Consider the following 18,104-nt stretch of genomic DNA (forward strand, 5'->3'; position numbering starts at 1 on the left):
TGTCACCAAATCCTGTCAGTTCTAAGGTGAAATGGATAGAATACAGGCCTGGGAGTCAGAAGATCACGGGTTCTAATCCCGGCTCCACTACTTGTTTGCTGTGTGATTTCGGGAAAGTCACTTCACTTCTCTATGCCTCAGTTACCTCATCTGAAAAAATGGGGATTAAGGGTGTGAGCCCAATGTGGGACAGGGACTGTGAGTAACCTGATTTAGTTGTATCTACGCCAGCGCTTAGAACAGTGCCTGACACATAGTAAGCACTTATCGAGTGCCATAATTATCAATATTAGCACCTTCACAGTATCTCTAAAATCCATCCTTTCCGCTCCATCCAAACTTCTACCATGTTGATCCAAGCACTTACCATAGCCTCCCTTGACTACTGTATCTGCCTCCTCGCCGACCTTCCTGCCTTTTCTCCCCATCCCTCCAGCCATTCATTCATTCATTCAATAGTATTTATTGAGTGCTTACTATGTGCAGAGCACTGTACTAAGCACTTGGAATGTACAAATCGGTAACAGATAGAGACAGTCCCTGCCCTATGATGGGCTTACAGTCTAATCGGGGGAGACAATACTTCACTCATTTAATCTTATTTACTGAGCGCTTACTGTGCGCAAAGGAGTGCTTAGAGGGTGCAGGTGCAATTGCATATATGATACAGAAGGAAGAGTGAAGGGTGAAACACTTATCCTATCCCTCCTTGACTGCTACACCTGCATTTAATCTAATTTATTGAGTGCTTACTGTGCGCAAAGGAGTGCTTAGGGGGTGCAGATGCAATTGCATATATGACACAGGAGGAGTGAAGGATGAAACACTTATCCTATCCCTCCTTGACCTGCCTTCTTGCTGACCTCCCTGCCTCTTGTCTCTCCCCACTTCAATTCCTACTTCACTCTGTTGCCTGGATCATTTTTCTACAACACCATTCAGTCTATGTTTCTCCACTCCTCGTGAACCTCCAGTGGTTGCCCATCTGCCTCCGCATCAAACAGAAATTCCTTAGAATCGACTTTACAGCACTCAATCAGCTCACCCCCTCCTACCTTTCCTCTCTGATTTCCCATTACAACCCAGCACACTCACTTCGCTTTCTAACGTCAACCTATTCACGGTACTTCCATCTCGTCTATCTCTCTGCTGACCCCTCACCCATGTCCTGCTTCTGGTTCGTATCTGAAAGACTATCACTCTCCCCACCTTCAAAGTCTTACTGAAGGCACATCTCCTCCAAAGGGCCTTCACCAACTAAGCCTTCACTTCCTCTTCTCCTGGTCCCCTCTGCATCGCGCTTTAGTTACCCCATCCTCACTTATGAACATAGTAATTTATATTATCATTTGCCTTCCCCTTTGGACTGTAAGCTCCATGGGGGCAGGGAAAATGCCTACCAACTTTTATTCAGTACTCTCTCAAAACTTGGTACAGTGCTATGCACACAGTAAACTCTCAGTAAATATGATTGATTGATGACTGAGGAAATGAGGGCTTAGTCATTAAAAGGCCTCTTGGAGGAGATGTGATTTTTAGGAGGGATTTGAAGGTGGGGAGGTCAGCAAGGAGGCAGATGCAGAAGTCAAGGTGCGATAGAATAAATGCTTCTCTCTTCCTTCTAGGTCGTGTATGCAATTGCATCTGCTCCCCTTAAAAACTGGATAGTCACCCATTGTTGGGGTGAGGGGCTGTTGTATTGTACTCTCCCAAGTGCCTAGTACAGTGCTTTGTACATAAGAATTGCTCAATAAATACTATTGATTGAATGAGTGAATATGAAGGGGGAGAGAGTTCCAGCCAAAAGAGGACTTGGACAAAGAATTAGCTTCAAGAAAGAAGCAGCATTGCTTAGTGGAAAAAGCACAGGCCTGGGAGTCCGAAGTCGTGGGTTTTAATCCCGGCGCCACCACTTGTCAGCTGTTTGTCTTTGGGCAAGTCACTTAACTTCTCTGTGCCTCAGTTACCTCATCTGTGAAATGGGGAATAAGACCGTGAGCCCCATGTGGGACAACCTGATAACCTTGTATCTAACCCAGTGCTTAGAACAGTGCTTGACACATAGTAAGTGCTTAATAAATACCATTATAATTAGTATTGTTATTAAAGATGAGTTCTAGGCACTGTTACTAGATTGGCATTAGAGGAGTGAATTAGAAGGGCTGGGTGTTAGTGGGAAATCAGCGAGATAAGCTGGAAGTGGGAGGGTGTGTATCCCCTTGCCTTCTCTTCCTTCTCCCTTCCTTTCCTCCTCCAACTTATTTCATCTTTTTTGTCATTCATTCATTCATTCAATAGTATTTATTGAGCGCTTACTATGTGCAGAGCACTGTACTAAGCGCTTGGGATGAACAAGTCGGCAACAGATAGAGACAGTCCCTGCCGTTTGACGGGCTTACAGTCTAATCGGGGGAGACGGACAGACAAGAACAATGGCACTAAACAGCGTCAAGGGGAAGAACATCTCATAAAAACAATGGCAACTAAATAGAATCAAGGCGATGTACAATTCATTAACAAAATAAATAGGGTAACGAAAATATATACAGTTGAGCGGACGGGTACAGTGCTGTGGGGATGGGAAGGGAGAGGTGGAGGAGCAGAGGGAAAAGGGGAAAATGAGGCTTTAGCTGCGGAGAGGTAAAGGGGGGATGGCAGAGGGAGTAGAGGGGGAAGAGGAGCTCAGTCTGGGAAGGCCTCTTGGAGGAGGTGATTTTTAAGTAAGGTTTTGAAGAGGGAAAGAGAATCAGTTTGGCGGAGGTGAGGAGGGAGGGCGTTCCGGGACCGCGGGAGGACGTGACCCAGGGGTCGACGGCGGGATAGGCGAGACCGAGGGACGGCGAGGAGGTGGGCGGCGGAGGAGTGGAGCGTGCGGGGTGGGCGGTAGAAAGAGAGAAGGGAGGAGAGGTAGGAAGGGGCAAGGTGATGGAGAGCCTTGAAGCCTAGAGTGAGGAGTTTTTGTTTGGAGCGGAGGTCGATAGGCAACCACTGGAGTTGTTTAAGAAGGGGAGTGACATGCCCAGATCGTTTCTGCAGGAAGATGAGCCGGGCAGCGGAGTGAAGAATAGACCGGAGCGGGGCGAGAGAGGAGGAAGGGAGGTCAGAGAGAAGGCTGACACAGTAGTCTAGCCGGGATATAACGAGAGCCCGTAATAGTAAGGTAGCCGTTTGGGTGGAGAGGAAAGGGCGGATCTTGGCGATATTGTAGAGGTGAAACCGGCAGGTCTTGGTAACGGATAGGATGTGTGGGGTGAACGAGAGGGACGAGTCAAGGATGACACCGAGATTGCGGGCCTGCGGGACGGGAAGGATGGTCGTGCCATCCACGGTGATGGAGAAGTCTGGGAGCGGACCGGGCTTGGGAGGGAAGATGAGGAGCTCAGTCTTGCTCATGTTGAGTTTTAGGTGGCGGGCCGACATCCAGGTGGAGACGTCCCGGAGGCAGGAGGAGATGCGAGCCTGAAGGGAGGGGGAGAGGACAGGGGCGGAGTTGTCCTGCTTCACTTATTGCTGGACTTTATTTGCTGAACTGCAGCTCCTCCCCACTTTTGGAATTGCAAAGAATTGTGCAAATAAACTCAAATAAACTCAAATAAATATGGTTATACTGCATGGCCCAGGCTGTTCCTTGCAGTGTGCTGGCTCTGATAATGACATTTAAGGAAGCTTGTCAGAAGAGGGGCAGTGTGGACTAGTGGAATGAGCACGGGCTTACAAGTGAGAGGACGTGGATTCTTATCTCGGCTCTGTCGCTTGCCTGCAGTGTGACCGTGGGCAAGTCACTTAACTTCTCTCTGCATCAGTTTCCATATTTATAAAATGGAAATAAAATACCTATTCTCCCTCCCCCTTTAACTGGTACTTCATACTGTCTGTTTATATGGTCTCTTCCCCAGAGCTTTGGCTCAGTGGAAAGAGCACAGGATTGGGAGTCAGAGGTCGTGGGTTCTAATCCTGGCCCTGCTGCTAGTCAGCTGTGTGACTTTGGGCAAGTCACTTAACTTCTCTGTGCCTCAGTTATCTGTAAAATGGGGATTAAGACCGTGAATCCCACGTGGGACAACCTGATCACCTTGTATCCCCCCCAGGTCTTAGTATATAGTGCTTCATACATAGCAAGTGCATAACAAATACCATCATTATTATAATAAGTGCTTAACAAAAACCATTACTATTACCATCATTATAACCCTTACTATTATCATTATTACAACCATGTAATGTCTGCCTTCCTTAACATTCATTCTGCTCTTTAAGGCTGACTCATCTAACATCTTTAACTTTCCCTCTATAACCTATTATAGATTTCCCATCCATAAATTTAGCCAAATCCTTCATGACTTAGCCACATTTAGTTAAAACCTGGCATCTCCAAACCCTGATTTCCCCCTGCAGACTATAAGCTCCTTGTGGGCAATGATTGCCCACTCTGGTATATTGTAATAATAATAGTAATAATAACTGTGGTGTTGGTTAAGCGCTTACTATGTGTCAGGCACTGTACTAAGCGCTGGGGTGATTACAAGCAAATAGGGTGGGACACGCTCCCTGTCCTTGGCTCACAGTCTCAATCCCCATTTTACAGGTGAGGGAACTGAGGCCCAGAGAAGAGAAGTGATTTGCCCAGTAGACAAGTGGCAAAGGCGGGATACTTTCCCAAGTGCTTAGTGCAGTGCTCTGCACATACGAAGTGTTCAGTAAATACAATTGATTTACCTTCTAGTATTTTTGTCTGCGTGACTTCCTGAGGGCACACATTCCATTTGCAACTACTAAGTGTAGAAGTGTTTCCTTTCTTGTTGTTGTAATATAGCCCCTTCCAGTGTCAACTGAGTGCTCCATCTTCTTAGGGCCGTGGGATTCATCCCTCTAATGATCATGACCAATGAGTCGGAGTTTCTTTATACTGGTAAGAAAACAATGGGGTAGGTACAAGGTAATCAGGTTGGACACAGTCCATGTCCCACATGGGGCTCACAGTCTTAATCCCTATTTTGCAGATGCGGTAAGTGAGGCAGCGAGAAGTCAAGTGCTAGCCCAAGGTCATATAGCAGACAAGTGGCAGAGCTAGGATCCAAACCCATGTCCTTTGATTTTATTTTAATTTACTTATTTTTATTTTTATGTATTTGGGAAGTGCTTTCTATGTGCCAGGCACTGTTCTAAGCACTGGGGTAGATACAAGGTCATCAGGTTGGACACAGTTCCATTTCCCACTTGGGGCTCACAGTCATAATCCCCATTTTGCAGATGAGGGAATTGAGGCATCGAGAAGTGAAATGATTTGCTCAAGGTCATACAGCAGGAAGGTGTTTTGACTCACAGGCCCGTGCTCTATCCACTTGATTACACTGCGTCCCTACTGTACTCTCCCAAGCAGTTAGTACATTACCGTGCACATAGTAAGCACTCGATAAATGGGAAGCAGCGTGGCTCAGTGGAAAGAGCCTGGGCTTCGGAGTCAGAGGTCATGAGTTCGACTCCCGGCTCTGCCACTTGTCAGCTGTGTGACTGTGGGCAAGTCACTTCACTTCTCTGTGCCTCAGTTACCTCATCTGTAAAATGGGGATTAACTGTGAGCCTCACGTGGGACAACCTGATTACCCTGTATCTACCCCAGCGCTTAGAACAGTGCTCTGCACATAGTAAGCGCTTAACAAATACCAACATTATTATTAAATACCATCGATTGATTGATCTTCTCTAGAAAGGAAACTGCCAGCCTTTCTCTCAAGTGCCTGGGAATCAGAGAACTTGGGTTCTAATCCCGGCTCTGCCACATGTCTACTGTGTGACCTTGGGCGAAAAACTTAACTTGTCTGGGCCTCAGTTCCCTCATCTGTAAATGGAGATTACGGCTGAGCCCTGCGTGGGGTAGGGACTGTGTCCAACCTGATTATCCTGTACCTACCCCAGTTCATAGTATAGTGCCTGACACATAGTAAGCGCTTAATAAATACCATCATCATCATCAGTGCGCACAAGTACTGATAAAAATACCATTAAAAAACGAAAGTGCCTGCCTTGTTTCGATGCTTTTGAGAGGACCAAATTTTGGGTATTTGTGCATCACTGCCATCTTGTGGCTTCTGTCCGTAGACTGTGCTACTCTCCAGAGAAACCTACTCATTTTTTCCCGAGTGCAACAGGAATTCCCAGCTTGAGTTTCGATCCTGGACCTGCCCCTTTCCCGAGGAATGAGTCATATCACTGTCATGTGTCTGTGCAAAACCATTCTTAAGGAATGGTTCCTCGCTTTCCCTCACAACTGATGTAGCCGCTCGTGGGTCTGTCGCAACTGTTTTTAGCTGTCTTTGTGAAATAACAATAATAATAATGGTGGTATTTGTTAAGCGCTTACTATGTGCAAAGCACTGTTCTAAATGCTGGGAGGATACAAGGTGATCAGGATGTCCCACGTGGGGCTCACAGTTTTCATCCCCATTTTACAGATGAGGTAACTGAGGCACAGAGAAGTTAAGTGACGTGCCCAAAGTCACACAGCTGACAAGCGGCAGAGCTGGGATTCGAACCCGTGGCCTCTGACTCCCAAGCCCGGGCTCTTTCCACTGAGCCACAATGCTTCTCAGTGAAATGCACTGTAACTCTATTATTGAACGGGTGAATGTTGATCGGGTGTGCCATTCTGATCCAGGTAATAAGAAACTTGCTTCAGTATTATTCAGTATTCAGTAGAGAAGCAGCGTGGCTCAATGGAAGGAGCCTGGGCTTGGGAGTCAGAGGTCATGGGTTCTAATCCCGACTCTGCCCCTTGTCGGCTGTGTGACTTTCGGCAAGTCACTTAACTTCTCTGTGCCTCAGTTACCTCATCGGTAAAATGGGGATTTAAACTGTGAGCCCCATGTGGGACAATCTGATCACCCTGTATCCCCCCAGTGCTTAGAACAGTGCTTTGCACATAGTAAGCGCTTAACAAATACCACCATTATTAGTGTCAAATCTATATTAACTCCATTCTTTACATCATGAAAGCAATTTGGAAACTGAAAAATCTGTGTTTTGCGGGAAAAGATAGAGATGATGACATTGACCATTCTTTCTTGAGATACCAGGTATATTTGACTATTAATTAAAAATAACCAGCTACCCTTACATCTACCCAGGAGTTGCAGAAACACCATTAGCAATGGCACCATACCTTGAATAGATTTTTGTTGCTTACTTCATTTACCCCCTAGTCTTCCTCCCATTTGCCTCACCCTTGTACATGGATTTGTACCCCTTATTCTCCCCTCCCTCAGCCCCAACTTCACTTATGTATATATCCATAATTCAGTTTCAGCTTCTAGACTGTAAGCTCCTTAGGGAATGTGTTTTCCGACTCTGTTATACTGTACTCTCCCAAGTGCTTAGTAGAGTTCTCTGCATACAGTATTCGCTTTATAAATACAATTGATCGATCGATTGATTGATACTCCATTTACCTCTCCCCCATAGCACTTATGTATCTATCCTTATACTCTGTTGCTTCCCCTGTCCGTAATTTCTTCTAATGCCTGTCTCCCCGACTAGAGGGTAATCTCCTTGAGGGGAGGTATTGTGTCTACCAACTCTATTGTACTTTCTCAATCTCAACAGTATATATTTTCATTACCTTATTTATTTTGTTAATGAAATGTACATCGCCTTGATTCTATTTATTTGCTGTTGTTTAAATGAGATGTTCATCCCCTTGAGTCTATTTATTGCTATTGTTCTTGTCTGTCCGTCTCCCCCGATTAGACTGTAAGCCCGTCAAAGGGCAGGGACTGTCTCTATTTGTTACCGATTTGTACATTCCAAGCGCTTAGTACAGTGCTCTGCACATAGTAAGCGCTCAATAAATACTATTGAATGAACATAGTGCAGTAATCTGCAGTTCAATTCAATCATATTTATTGAGCACTTACTGTTTGCAGAGCACTGAACTAAGTGCTTGGGAGAGTAAAATATAACAATGAACAGACCCATTCCCTGCCCACAATGAGCTTACCGTCTAGAGACGAGCTTATAGTCTAGAGTAGAATGCAGTCTGTAGTCTACTGAGGAGCAACAGGGTGTCTAGTGAGACACCACTAGTGTCTAATGAGAAGCAGCATCTAGTCTAGTGAGAATTTGCTGAATTGTACCTTCCAAGTGCCCAGTACAGTGCTCTGCACACAGTAAGCGCTCAATAAATATGATTGAATTAATGAATGAATGAGAAGCAGCAAGGTGTAATGGCCAGAGCACGGTCTGGAAGTCATGGAAGTCTGATCCCGGCTCTGCCACTAGTCTGCTGTGTTACCTTGGGCAAGTCACTTCACTTCTCTGGGCCTCAGTCTCCTCATCTGCCAAATGAGGGTTGAGATAGTGAGCCCCACATGGGACAGGGACTTTGTCCGATCCGATTTGCTTGTGTCCACCCCAGCGCTTAGTACAGTGCCTGGCAAGAGTAAGACATTAACAAATACCACACAATTTTATCTTTCAACTCCCTCTTGCCTTTTTTCTGTCTTTCAGGAAGCCAAAGTGATTCACTTTCTTGGGATTTAACTATTTTTCCCCCCCCATAATCCCTTCTGTTTTTTTTACCTTCAGTAGCGCCTGTTCCAAGGTAAAGCAAACTATATACAGCAATGTACAGCCCTCAAACTCCAATCTATTATGGGACCCTGAGTTCATGTTGGATTTTATCGAGAACCCCTCTGCTCACAGCATCAACTACTCAATGCTAGGCAAGATCCTCAGCGACAATGCAGCCAATCGCTACAGCTTTGTGTGTAACGCCCTCATGAATGTATGTATGGGACATCAGGATGCAGGAAGGTAAGATGGGTCACCTCTGGGTTGATGAATGTGGTCAACGTGATTAGGAATAGGCCGAGATTCCCTAAACTGTCGGCTGTTTAAGTATTTACATTTTCTCTCTTCTCCTTTCCCCCTTCCCCCTTCCTTGTTTTGTCCTCTTGGAGAGACTCCGATGTGTTGTCTCCCCTGATGATGATTTGACGGAACCTTCTATGGTCACGTTTGGCCTGAGAGAGGTGACTCTTTTCTGGTTCTTTTAGGAACCCTTTCCTCCTTTTGGTCTGGTTATGCAAGATTAATATAATTTCACATTACGTATAATTCATTAAAATGCTATTACTCTCTGAAACTGTCAGAGGTATCACTGCTTTTACCACCTCTATCCCTCAGTTTGTCTTCGGTCTCCATGTTTTAAAATTAAATGCTGATTTCTTAAAATATTTAGAAATCGAAACAAGTTAAATAAGTAAGCCTCAGCCTTGTTGTTATTGTTTTACCATTACTAGTGTTATTTCTGCATTAGTGATGTTATTGCATTGATAATTATATTATCACGGTCATTATGTTACATACTGAACAATTTCTCATTACTGCAAGGACTGAAAGAAAAATGCTAGCTGGAGCTGGAAATAAAGATACGTTCTTAAGTGTTGGAAACTAGTCTTTGAAACAAGACTCAGTCTCAATAATTGACACGTGGATCATCATTAGTTTGGTAGAGTTATTCAAGGAATTTAGTAGGCAGAACTGCCCTTAGTAAACAAAAAAGGAAAGTTGATTTCCTAGTCTGGATCCAATGTTATATTTTTGAAAGTTCACCCACAAGTCAGCCATCTGTTCTCCCAAGTTCAAAATCAGGGATGGTGAATTGAGATGACTGGTTTGTGATCATCTCTCAAAGGTCAGTGTCCAAGTTACTGCTTGTTAGTGCTTAAAAATCAAGTTAAGGAAATAGGCTGAATTTTATTGACTGTCTCCAGTGGAAAATATCGTTGGGCAGTCAGCCTCTCACTATTCCATTTTCCCTCTCTTCCTTTCTTCCTTTTTCTGTCTCCCTGTCCCATCTTCCCCTTCTCTCTTCCTCCCTTTCTTGCTCCCTTCCTCCCTCCTTCCCTTTCTTCCTTCCTTCCTTCCTTCCTCTTCTCTACCCAACCCTTTCTTTTTTTTTTAATTTTTTGTTTATTTTCTTTCTTTTCTCTTTTTTTCCTATCAGTGTTCATTTCCTAGGGGAGAAATTTGGCAATGTTTATAATAATAATAATGATAATAATAACAGGAATAATGACAATGATATTTGGTAAGCACATACTGTGTGCCAAGCACTGTACTTAGATCTGGGGAAGATTCAATATAAGCAGACTGGACCCCATCCCTGCCCCACATGGAGCTCCCAGTCTGAAGGGAAGTGTTAACAGTATTTTGTTCCCATTTTACAGATGAGGAAATTTAGTCCCAGAGAAATGAAGTGACTTGCCCAAGGTCACACAGCACACAAGTGTCAGAGATAGAATTGAAACCCAGACCGCCTGACTCCCAGGCCCATACTCTTTTTATCAGACCATGCTGTTGATTTTTATTAAGTGCTTACTATTTGCTAACCATATATTAAGTACTGATGTAGATATAAGATAGGCCAGCAGAGCTCAGTGGAAGAAGCCTGGCCTTGGGAGTCAGAAGTCATGGGTTCTAATCCCAGCTCCGCCACTTGTCAGCTGTGTGACTTTGGGCAAGTCACTTGATGTCTCTGTGCCTCAGTTACCTCATCTGTAAAATGGGAATTAACACTGTGAGGCCCACGTGGGACAACCTGATTACCTTGTATGCACCCCACCGCTTAACAGATATCATAAAAAAAAAAAAAATAAGCCGGTTGGACACATTTCCACTCCCACAGGGAGTTAACTGTCTAAGTAGGAGGTAGTAGGATTGAATCCCCATTTTACGGATGAGGAAGTTGAGTCCCAGGGAAGTTAAGTAACGTGCCCAAGGTCACAGAGAGGACAAATGGCAAAACTGGGTTTGGAACTCTGGTCCTCTGAGTCACAAGCTCGTGCTCTTTCCACAAGGCTCTTTCCACTACTTCTTGTTTTTTTTTAAATGAACCATTCATTCATTCAATAGTATTTATTGAGCGCTTACTATGTGCAGAGCACTGTACTAAGCGCTTGGAATGAATAAGTTGACAACAGATAGAGACAGTCCCTGCCGTTTGACGGGCTTACAGTCTAATCGCGGGAGACAGAACCATGTCATTTGATTTTATATACATATATAGGATGACCATATTAGCTTTGTTGAAAACCAGTAGGTGTTTTGGGTACTCTCAGAGAAGCAGCATGGCTTAGTGGAAAGAGCACGGGCTTGGGAGTCAGAGGTCATGAGTTCAAATCCTGGCTCTGCCACTTGTCAGCTGTGTGACTCTGGGCAAGTCACTTCACTTCTCTGTGCCTCAGTTCCCTCATCTGAAAATTGGGGATTAAGACTGTGAGCCTCACATGGGACAACCTGATGACCCTGTATCTCCCCCAGTGCTTAGAACAGTGCTCTGCACGTAGTAAGCACTTAACAAATACCAACATTATTATTAATACTCTCTCAAGTGCATAGTACAGTGCTCTGCACACAATAAGTGCTTAATAAATACCACTGACAATAATGATGATGATAACCATACCCCCAAACTTGAGTTCCTTTCCCTTCCACCTTCAGGTAACCATGTCCTCACTGGAACATGGGACAATCTCCAGACATTATTGATTCTACAGTTCTCAGAAAGCTTTGGGACCCAAAGTGAGCACAACCAGTCTGGATATTAAAGTCGAAGTATTGATCTGATTATCTTGTATCTACTCAATGTAGCAGAATGCTTGGCAAAGAGTAAACCTCGATAAATTCCATCATTATTGTTTCTTAAATTGCACAAGAAGCAGCTGGAAGCCAGGTCACGATTCAATAAGGACTTTAGCTGGGACAATGCTGATTCTCAAACATCTGGTTATTTTCTCAACATGATGTGCAACAGCTTACCAAATTCCAGGACTGTCCTAGCTAAACAGGAGCATAGGTGCAGCTTTTTTTAATTCCGGGAGTTCTCAAACTTAATAACTATTTGGGGATCTGGCCTGTATTGATAGTTCACTCATTCATTCATTCTAACGTATTCATTGAACACTTACTGTGTGCAGAGCACTGGACTAAGCACTTGGGAAAGTATAATACAGCAATAAACAGACACATTCTCTGCCCACAACAAACTTATAGTCTAGATGAGGGAGACAGAATCAATGCAAATAAATAAATTACAGATATGTACGTAAATGCTGACCCTCACAGGGTCACACCTGAAGAGTTTCCAGTACTCTGCCAATCTCAACTACGGGAGGAAGAGTGAAGCAGATGCATATCCATTCCATTCCTAGCTTGGGCAGTGACTAGCGAGTGGAAGGCAATCTGTTGCAAGTTAAAACTCACCCATGCTAGGCTGCAGCAGCATGGGAGGGACTCCAGGATGAAGACTCAAGTTTACTGCATAGAAGGAGGCAATGATAAACCACTTCCATACTTTTATGAAGAAAACTCTATGGGAAAACTACCAGAATGATTACAGATGGAGAGCGGGGAGTTCTGGAAGAGATATGTCCATGGCATCGCTATGGGTCGAAGACGACTTGATGGCATTACAGCAGACAATAGTAATAATAATAATAATAATAATGATGGCATTTGTTAAGCACTTACTATGTGTGAAGCACTGTTCTAAGCACTGGGGGATGCAAGGTGATCAGGTTGTCCTATGTGGGGCTCACAATCTTAATCCCCATTTTACAGATGAGGTAACTGAGGCAGAGAGAAGTTAAGTGACTTGCCCAAAGTCTCACAAAGCTGACAAGAGGCAGAGCTGGGATTAGAACCCACGTCCTCTGACTCCCAAGCCCGGGCTCTTTCCACTGAGTCACGAAGACATAAGTGTTGTGGGGCTGATGAGGGGAAGAATAAAGGGAGCAAATCAGGGCATTGCAGAAGGGAGTGGGAGAAGAGTAAAGGGGAGGCCTGGTTAGGGAAGGCCACTGGAAGGATATATGCCTTCAATAAGACTTTGAAGGAGAGGAGAGTAATAGTCTGTCGGATTTGAGGAGGGAGGGCATTCCAGGCCAGAGGCAGGATGTGGGTGAGGTATTGGCGGCGAGACAGGCGAGACCGAGGGACAGTGAGAAGGTTAACACTAGAGGAGTGAAATATGCGGACTGGGTTCTAGAAGGAGAGTAGTGAGGTGAGGTCGGAGAGGGCGTGGTGGTGGATTGTTTGGTACAGAGGTGGTTGGGCATCCACTGGAGTTTTTTGAGGAGCAGGGTAACATGTCCTAAACATTTTTGTAGAATAATGATCAGGGTAGTGGAATAAAGTATGGACTCGAGTGGAGAGAGGCAGGAGGCTGGGAGGTCAGCAAGGAGGCTGATGCAGTAATTTGCATGGGATAAGGTGAATGTATTAACTTGGTAGCATTTTGGATGGAGAGGAAAGGGCAGATTTTAACACTGTTGTGAAGGTGGAACCAATAGGATTTAGTGACGTATTGAATATATGGGTTGAATGAGAAAGAGGAGTCAAGAATAATGCCAAGGTTAAGGACTTATGAGACAGGAAGGATAGTGGTACATCTACAGTGATGGGAAAGTCATAGGGAGGATAGGATTTGGCTGGGAAGATAAATAGTTCAGTTGTGGGCATATTAAGCTTGAGGTGATGGGAAGACATCCAAGTAGAGATATCTTGAAGGCAAAAGGAAACACGAGACTGCAGAGAGGGAGATAAATCAGGGCTGGAGATATAGATTTGGGCATCATCCGCATAAAGGTGATAGTTGAAGCCTTAGGAGTGAATGAGTTCTCCAAGGGAGTGAGTGTAGATGGAGAATAGAAGGGAACCCAGACTTGAACCTTGAAGGACGCCCCCCCACCAGTTAGGGAGCCAGACTCAGATGAAGAGTCTGTGAAGGAGACTGTTCAGTTCATTTCTAAAGATTCCCTTTTCTAATCACTGATGCGATAAAATTCAAAGCAGCTTGTGAGACATCCTGCGACACTGCTAAAAAAAAAAGGCTCTATTAAAATGAAGATCTTTATTTGCATGCAGGGAAGCATCTGTGTTACCCTTCTACCTCCAACCTATCAACACAACCCACGATCCACTCCTGTTTTCAGCTCATTTCTGTGATGGTTGTATCTAATAGTACATATTTAAGTTCATTGTATATGTGACTCCCTAGTACCTTTCGTACGATTAAGTTCCCTGAGGTCAGAGATTATGCCCCCCACCCATGGGTGTCCAGTAAATACTTGCTGACCCACTGGCAACCTGGAGAAAGAGGAACTGGCACTGAAAGAATGAGTGCAAATGCAGGAGAAACTGGTAAGTTCACTGGGCCATTGGATGAACTGTAAAAATCTGAGGAGGAAAGAGAAATCTGTGGTATGAATACTTATATTTCGTAACTCTTAAACCAGTTTTTAAGGTCAATCTTCACATTGGTAGGCTGCCTTCGTTATCCGGGTACCATCTTAACCCAACATAGATTTTGATTGGTCATCGGAAACACCCAAGCAACCATTATGACAGAGAGAAAGCAGATTGGAGCCTTTGGGGAGAAAAGCAGCAGAAGGGAGGGAAGAGACCTGGCTGGGCGAAGTAGCCCCCTGCCATCCCAGTGGCCAGCTCTCTATAACTTTTCAGGAAGCTCCAAGAGAATAATAATAATACTAATAATTGTAGTATTTGTTAAGCACTTAGTTTATGCCAGGCACTGTACTAGGTTCTGGTGCTGATGCAAGGAAATTGTGACGAACACAGTCCCTGCCCCACATGGAGCTCACGGTCTTAATCCCCATTTCACAGATGAGGAAACTGAGGCTCAGAGAAATGAAGTGGCTTGCTCAGAGTCACACAGCAGACAAGTGGTGGTCCTTCTGACTACATGGCATCCCGACTCTGCCCCTTGTCAGCTGTGTGACTGTGGGCAAGTCACTTCGCTTCTCTGGGCCTCAGTTCCCTCATCTGTAAAATGGGGGTGAAGACTGTGAGCCTCACGTGGTACAACCTCATTCCCCTGTATCTACCCCAGCGCTTAGAACAATGCTCTGCCCATAGTAAGCGCTTAACAAATACCAACATTATTATTATTATTATGGCCCGTGGTCTAACCATTAGACACACTGCTTTCCTGACACTGGCGAAGCTGGTCTTCCCTTAGTGGAAGCTTTCCCCTGTCCGCCTGCCCTCCTTCACTCAAGCCCCCCTGAGCTGTCGTTCTCTGACCGCCATTATGATTGTGATATTTGTTAAGCGCTTAGTATCAGTCAAGCACTGTTATCTAAGTTCTAGGGAAGATACAAGATAATCAAGTCAGACAGAGTCCCTGTCCCACACAGGACTCACCGTCTAAGAAGAAAGGAGATCAGATTTTGAATTTCCTCTTTACAGATGATGTAACTGAAACAACAGGAAGTTAAGTGAATTGTCCAAGGTCACACAGCAGGCACGTGGCACAGCTGGGATTAGAATCCAGGTCCTCTGACTCCCAGGCCCGTGCTCCTTCCACTAGGCCATCCTGCTCCTTTATCCATCCTGGTCCCTAGCACCGGATAGGAACATTTACCAAGTCCAAATGGAATTTAAAAAAAATCCCATCAGTCAAACTGAGAGTCAGCCACAGATTGAGGCAAGAAATGAAATGCCATCTTGCTCATTGTGGTTGTTTTCCTTTGAGTAAGTTGTTTAACACTGTTCTTTCTTCTTTCTTCCAGAATCAATGACATAGCCAACCTTTGTGCTGAGCTGACCGCTTGCTGTACAGTGCTCAGTTCAGAGTGGTTAGGGGTACTAAAGGCTCTCTGTTGCTCTTCAAATCATGTTTGGGGTTTTAATGATCTTCTCTGCAGCGTAGATGTAAGTTTATGTGTCATGGACATGTTACCCGAATGGAAAGTCACCTTTCTTTTCTAATTGAAAATTGGGTTTCTTGGGTGGCACATGTAATGATGTACAATCCTTTACAGCAAGCAGAGAATGTGCCAAAAAAAAAGGGCTTTATCTCCCCCACCCCCCCCCCAAAAACCCCCACATGTGTAGCATTGCCCAAATCTTTGTATTAAAACAGTCACTCAGTCATATTTACTGAGTGCTTACTATGTGCAGAACACTGATAGGAGTGAAGGGGCTATTGAGTAAGAGCTCAATAAATACAATTAAATGTATGACTTCTGTACTATGGAATGGATGTGCATATGGTTGCTTTATAACGGATTTTTTTGTAATTTGAACTATTCACGCTCTTTTGTCCATAGCCTTATGACTTGGGAAAAATACTAGGGGTTGGGTATATTTCACACTTTTTGACGGAGATGCTTCCATAGCAAGTAGAAAGATACTGAGCAGAAACTCAGACCAGTAAAGATTCTTTGACTGTAATGCATAATCCGGCCCCTTGATGGTGAGGGAAAATCAATGGTCCTCTCAAAGAACATAGCAGACTGTAAGAAATAACTTCAGGGAATGGTAGGATTGAACTCATTCTGATGTCGTCTGAATCCACAGTTCCCAACTCACAGTCTGCTACTGTTAACCGAGTAGCCTATGTGCTGCTGGATGGCTTCCTCTTTTGTTTTTAGTTAAATTGCTTTGTGTTTGCATATAAATATGGAAGGAAAACTTTATTGAAATCAACAGTGCAGTAGATTTGTTTTCCAGTGAAATGTAACAAACTGTTATATGGAGCCTGCCAATAGGCAGATATTTATTTTTAGGCAAATTTTGTTTTTCTTTCACTGGCTAAAAAGTAAATGGGTTTTGAAGGGGGGGGTGTCTCTGGGAATAGCTGAATTTCTTCCTAATTTTGGAGATAAAATTTGCATTTCCTGTTTTCTCTATGGTAGTTCATTAATGAGAGAAAGAAACATAATTTCTCTTGAAAGACTCCCAGGTAAAGGGACTTTGTTGGTTTGCTCCGGGCTATTTTATTTCTGTTGATTAACCAATATTCTCTCTGTTATTGACATGCACGTTATCTTAAAGGCTGCCATTATAAAACATGCCAATATTTTTTCTTTGAAGGTGAGTGATCTCTCATTCCATGACTCCCTAGCCACATTCATTGCAATTCTGATAGCCCGGCAGTGTTTTTCCCTGGAAGATGTCGTACAACATGTAGCCCTCCCTTCTCTGCTTGCAGCAGGTAGGAAAATAGCAAGAACCTTTACCATAAGAATGATAACCTTGAAGAATTGATCTATCCACTACTGATGGCCATATTAACTGACTTGCAAGTTGCCACAATTTTTAGCTTGTGGTGTTGAGGCACACTGGACAAGAGACTTTGTAGCATTGCTTTTTAAAGAAAGTTTTCTTATGGAGCTGCTATTTTAAAAATTGATAATTTGGAAGAAAAGACAGTTTAATTTGGGAGGGGGATGCAGTGCTAAGATTGTGGTTAGAAAAAGTATCAATCAGCTATTTTTTCTGCATCTTGAGAAGTCTAAGCTTCAGTTCTTCCCGAAGCGAAGGACTTCAGTCAAACTGCTAAATTCTTGTCCTTAAGCGTGCCGGCAACAGGGCTCTAAAGTCTTGCCTTCCTCAGCTTGTGGGGACCCAGATGCGGAATCTGGAGCGAGAATGACCTGCCGGCTCCTGCTTCATCTCTTCCGAACCCCCCAGGTCTGTTTGTTACCTCAAGCAACTGGTAAGTCGACGGCTGAAAGTCGGCCACTTTCCTTTCTGTTTTTGAACGTCGGCCTTCTGCACGCCCACAGAGACAACCTACTCTGGAATGCCCTTCCTGATCTGTCTGTGGAGGGCTGCCTTGAGGCTTGAATGAATCAGGGAGGCAGTTGATAAAGAGGCTGAAAGCATCTGTCATTAGAGTAACAGCCAGGATGGACTGCCAAATTCAAAGTAGCAATTCATCAACCAGGGAAAATAGTTTAACGATTTATAGAGCCGTGTGGGAGGGCGAGAGGGCAATGGTAGAATACAGCTAAACATTTTTAATTTTGGTTTGGTGAAGGAGAAGGAGGTCTTTGGTCTTAGAGATGTGGCCAGGAAACCAAGTGTCTGGTCTGGTTTTGATACAATTCCTCTGGACATTCATAGAGAGAGGGGGGCAGGAAAGGAGACATGACTCTATGCAGTCAACTGGAAGAAGGGAAGCCCTTAAGCTTGATAATCAAGGAACAGAGGTATCCACTTTCCATCATTTTTCTTCCCTGTTTTGTCACACCTGGAAGGTTCAAGGCAAGATAGTGAGCCATTTCACTCCAGGCTTC

At 44.3% G+C, this 18,104-nt stretch overlaps 2 protein-coding genes across 4 annotated transcripts in view; one reads left to right on the forward strand and one right to left on the reverse strand.

Annotated features, from left to right (window-relative positions):
• MED12L (mediator complex subunit 12L) overlaps positions 1 to 18,104 on the forward strand; it is a 521,479-nt gene that overhangs the window by 393,353 nt on the left and 110,022 nt on the right. Inside the window, exons 21-24 of the mRNA XM_039912671.1 lie at positions 8,581 to 8,808; positions 15,591 to 15,732; positions 16,897 to 17,017; positions 17,420 to 17,521. Coding sequence (XP_039768605.1) covers positions 8,581 to 8,808; positions 15,591 to 15,732; positions 16,897 to 17,017; positions 17,420 to 17,521 — 593 coding nt within the window. The remainder of the gene's footprint in view (positions 1 to 8,580; positions 8,809 to 15,590; positions 15,733 to 16,896; positions 17,018 to 17,419; positions 17,522 to 18,104) is intronic.
• The window catches only part of P2RY12 (purinergic receptor P2Y12), a 101,056-nt gene that overhangs the window by 44,557 nt on the left and 38,395 nt on the right, over positions 1 to 18,104 (reverse strand). The window lies entirely within an intron of this gene.

Source organism: Ornithorhynchus anatinus, chromosome 1 (genome assembly GCF_004115215.2).
Source record: "Ornithorhynchus anatinus isolate Pmale09 chromosome 1, mOrnAna1.pri.v4, whole genome shotgun sequence".
Classification (NCBI taxonomy): Eukaryota; Metazoa; Chordata; class Mammalia; order Monotremata; family Ornithorhynchidae; genus Ornithorhynchus; species Ornithorhynchus anatinus.